The sequence below is a fragment of the Jaculus jaculus genome, chromosome X (genome assembly GCF_020740685.1).
Source record: "Jaculus jaculus isolate mJacJac1 chromosome X, mJacJac1.mat.Y.cur, whole genome shotgun sequence".
Classification (NCBI taxonomy): Eukaryota; Metazoa; Chordata; class Mammalia; order Rodentia; family Dipodidae; genus Jaculus; species Jaculus jaculus.
In genome coordinates, this window is record NC_059125.1 from 96,977,023 (window position 1) to 96,981,413 (window position 4,391).

The following is a 4,391-nucleotide window of genomic DNA, read 5'->3' on the forward strand; positions in this document are numbered from 1 at the left end:
GGCTCACATGTGCAATCTGAGCACATAGGAAGTGCCAATAGGAAGATCACGATTTAATTGCCAGCCTGGGCTACATGAGATCCTGTCTCTAAAAGAAAGAAGAAAGGAAAGAAAGAGGTAGAAAAAAAAAAAACAAGAAAGGCACAAGTGGAGGAGAGATAGTGGCATGGCAATGGCAGCTGAGCAGTTGGTAGGCCAACTTTTGGAAGGATCAAGGCAGCCAACTGTCTGGCAGCTGAAGAAGCAGCTGAGCAGGTTGAGAATGGCCGCAGAAGGAAGAAGACAGGCAGTGGGAGTAGAGACAGTGAAAGAGAATGGGAAGATGATAACGAATTTAAAAAAGGCTATGAGGAACCAGAGAAACTGAAATCAGATAGCTATCAATCCTTCACGACTGAGCCTCAGACCTTGGGGCTGGCCCTGTAACACTGGTTAATATTAACAGTTAAGAAACCCCAACTGGGCTGGAGAGATGGCTTAGCGGTTAAGCGCTTGCCTGTGAAGCCTAAGGACCCCGGTTCGAGGCTCGGTTCCCCAGGTCCCACGTTAGCCAGATGCACAAGGGGGCGCATGCGTCTGGAGTTCGTTTGCAGAGGCTGGAAGCCCTGGCGCGCCCATTCTCTCTCTCTCCCTCTACCTGTCTTTCTCTCTGTGCCTGTCGCTCTCAAATAAATAAATTAAAAAAAATAAAAAAAAGAAACCCCAACTTCCTTGGCCTGGACAAGAGCTGTAACACTGGCTGCTGTCAAGAGCTGAGGACTCCTGATCCCTAGGCCTGTCTGGAAGTGACAACACCAGCTGCAACCAATTTCCACATTCTAGGACTACACAGATCTAGAACTTTTGTAGGACTAAGGGTTCCTGCTTCTGCACCCATCTGTCTATCCCTGAGGGAAATAAAAGCTGCAGGGGGGCAACATCTGAGCACCTTCTCTTTGCCTACCCAAGATTAACTTCTAGGTGGGTAGAACAAAGACACCTGGATAGCCAATTCCAATTCTTAAAACCTCCGGGGTAATTAAAAAAAAATTTTCATCAATTAGAAAGGCAGCATGGCAAAATCATAGTCCCCAAACCCATATCATAAACAAAAATATGAACTTTATTCAAACTCACAATACCTTTAAATATTAAACAGGTTTAAAATAGTGTTGTTGAGAATGTTCTCAGGTCAGGGAAATGACCCCAAACTATAAAATTTGTGAATAAATATGGGATCGTAAAAGCTCACAGCTTAAAAAATGCTAAACTACACATATAAGTGACCTCTTTAGAGACAGGGGGAATGATATACGAAATATTCCAAATGATATAAATTTCAAGTAACAGTGATAACAAAACTGAAAAAAATGTGTGCATTTGTGGGAAATATAAACTACAGCAATTAAGCCCACCTGTTTCGCAAAGGGGATTTAAGGAGTAAAAAAAGAAAAAAAAAAGTGAAAAAAAATGAAGCCATCATTGAGCTGTCATACCAAATGACCAGGTTTCTAAAAGGCTTACATGTCAGACCTTTAAGGAACAGGTACTTTTGTTTCTGCTAGTGATACTGTGTTATATTATGAAGAGAAAAAATGCAGTCAAGGTTTGCCTGAGTTGTTCATTTCTTTGCTAATAGAGGTCCAAAAGCATTCAAAAAAGCTTAGCTGGAGGTAGAGACTATGCATATGAGAACAGTCAGTGGATCCTCATTCACAGCTCATTAGAGCAAAGCAAATACGTAGTGGAAGGCTGGTGCTGGGCGGTCACGTGACGTACCAGCTGGCGTGCCCGCCCTCGCTCCCCAGGGCGCGGTCCCAGAGCCATCTTTCTCGTCCCTGGACTCCGGATTGTTGCTTCCACTTCTCCCAGGTGAGTGAGGGTTTTACACGCTGACAGAGAATGCTGGATAGGTCCATAGTAGGGAAATGTTGAAGGTGGGTTTCGGGTCGAGGGAGGTGGGCTAAGGTGCCAATAGAGATGGGAGTGAGGAAACTGGCTGTGGGGGAACTTGCAGTCCGTGAGCAGACTGTAGGGAAGACAGTCTTCACACTTGCCTCCGAGACACCCTCCTCAGTCCTAGGTCCATTGCGGAGTAAGGGCCAGTGGGCTGGGAGGTACCTTCGCTCAAGAGGGAGTGGAAATAATCCCCTTTACCTTTCTTGAGTATAGAGATGTTTTCCGCCTAGGTGGGGATGCGAGATGCAATCAGAGAGGGGGTACATGCAGCGCAAACGTAGTTTGAACAGCATCCCGGTTTGGTACCCAGGGCTTGAAAAGAAATGGCGGCTGGGGAGCGGGGAGTGGTGACAGAGGAAAAGGTTGGGTGACGAGTGCTGGGATTTAGGACCATTACCCAGCTCCTGCGAGTCCAAAGCGCACAACCCCTGTGCCTTTGCCCTGTCTGTCTGCAGGTCTGCATCTCTGGTGTTCCCAGCGCCCTGAAAGATCTGCAAAGGAGAAAAACCTGCCCAGAATCCCAACAGGTCAGTGGAAGGTGATACCATGGGCAGGGATAGAAGCAGAATTTGGGGTCCCACTGGTTGGCCCCACCCCTTTCTATGTAATACACAAAGCTTCCTACACCTAAGAAGCACAGAGAAGGTGGCAGAGCCTGGCAGGCAGGGCATGGTTATGTCATTAGTGAGGGAGGCATGTGGGGAAGAGACAGGAGATAAATTTGGATTGCAGTCCACCTTAGCGGATTCTGTAATGCGTCTGAAACAAATATTAAATAAACTTGTACCCCGCTTCAGCACGTCCCCATGCCTCTTCTGTGATTTCTCCCATGACTCTTCTCTGACGCTTGCCTCCACTCCTACCCACAGGACAGGAAAAGCAGGGAATTCTCCACATGGAAGAAATGCACAGTGAAAATGAAGGAAAACCCTCTAACCAAGGACCCTTGGAAAACGAAGAACGGTCCCAGGAGGAGGAAAAGGAGGAGGGAAAGGAGGAGGGGAAACCAGAAGCATCTGGTTCTCTGGAAGACAAGGAAGTGTTAGGAAAGGAGGGAAAGGCTGAAGATGAGAAAATGCTAAGGGATCAGGCAGAGCTAGAGCTTGAGAGAAAGGCAAAAGAGGAGGGGATGCCAGAGAAAGAGGGAAAGCTAGAAAGTGAAGCACGGGCTGCTGAAAAGCGCCCAGCTGAGGATGACATACCCCGGAAAGCCAAAAGAAAAACCAACAAGGGGCTGGCTCACTGCCTCAAGGAATATAAAGAGGCCATACATGATATGAATTTCAGCAATGACGATATGATTAGAGAATTTGACAATTTGGCTAGGGTGAAGGAGTACAGGAGGAAAATGAAACAGAAAATGGGACGGATTTTTTGGATGCAAAGAAGTTTAGAGGATCCCTTCTATCCCAGGGGTCCAAGGGAATTCCGGGGTGGCTGCAGGGCCCCACGAAAGGACACGGAAGACATTCCTTATGTGTAGTGCCCCCTGGCAGGCATTTGTTGGGCAGAGTGCTCTAACCTTACACTAATACTGTGCTTTGGACATCCTTCCTGTTGCCAGCAGCATTTTTGTCCCACCTGCAATGTTCTAAGTTTCTGTAGCAGATTTTAATTAGTTGCATATAAAAATGTTTATAGTGTATAGTAAAATTAAAAAAGCACCTTGCAAATGATGTTTATGGCATTAGTCCACTTCTGTAAAACTGCAAAACATTTGTCTAGTAATCTGTGTCAAGAAAACAACTCTGAATTTTGGCATCAATAGATTACCAGTGGTTATCTGTGAGTGATTTTTTGTTTGTCTGTTGTCTGCTAAAATGATTATTTTGTTATAAATAAAATATAGAAAGTAGGAAGTAATGCATAATTCATTGAAAACTGTGCACTAAACTTTTAAAGGTAGTGGATTCAATTAAAATTTTTGTTCATGGATGTACAGTTGGAGATAAATTTACTTTACCTCTGGGACCCTATGCTGAATTAACCTAACAGTTACTCATCATCTACTGCTACATGCTCAATAAAAAAGTGAAAACTCCCATAATGAAACTCATTACTTTGTATGCTAATTTTAAAAACTAATAAAAAGTCAGTATATTATTTCTAAGACTGTTATGAAATTTGTATGGCTAAAGTTGTAGTAACTTGTTTCTAACTTTATGAAAATAATATCTTTTCCAACAAGACATTAAAATACAAAGTAAATACAATTTGTGACACTAATATTCATAAATAGATGCTAATAGCTATTACCTATGAGCTAAATCTAGACTCTGAGTTTAGACATGTGCTTGTTCAGTGGACTCTAAATGTTTATCAAGACCACTTTATATCTTTTAGTGTCATCAGTTCATGTCTCAATTCCTGTCATGCAATCTGAATGAATAAAATTGATAACTTAAAAAAATCTACTGCTGTGAGACACAGCCTTTTCATGTGTTAAGTGGGGA

At 43.7% G+C, this 4,391-nt stretch overlaps 1 protein-coding gene across 1 annotated transcript; it reads left to right on the forward strand.

Moving 5' to 3' along the window:
• The first annotated feature begins 1,760 nt into the window (after window positions 1-1,760).
• On the forward strand, window positions 1,761-4,041 carry Tceal4 (transcription elongation factor A like 4). The gene is made up of 3 exons (XM_045140592.1): window positions 1,761-1,851; window positions 2,394-2,465; window positions 2,808-4,041. The coding sequence occupies exon 3, from the start codon at window positions 2,834-2,836 to the stop codon at window positions 3,419-3,421; it is 588 nt and encodes a 195-aa protein (XP_044996527.1). The 5' UTR covers window positions 1,761-1,851; window positions 2,394-2,465; window positions 2,808-2,833; the 3' UTR covers window positions 3,422-4,041.
• The last annotated feature ends 350 nt before the right edge of the window (window positions 4,042-4,391 follow it).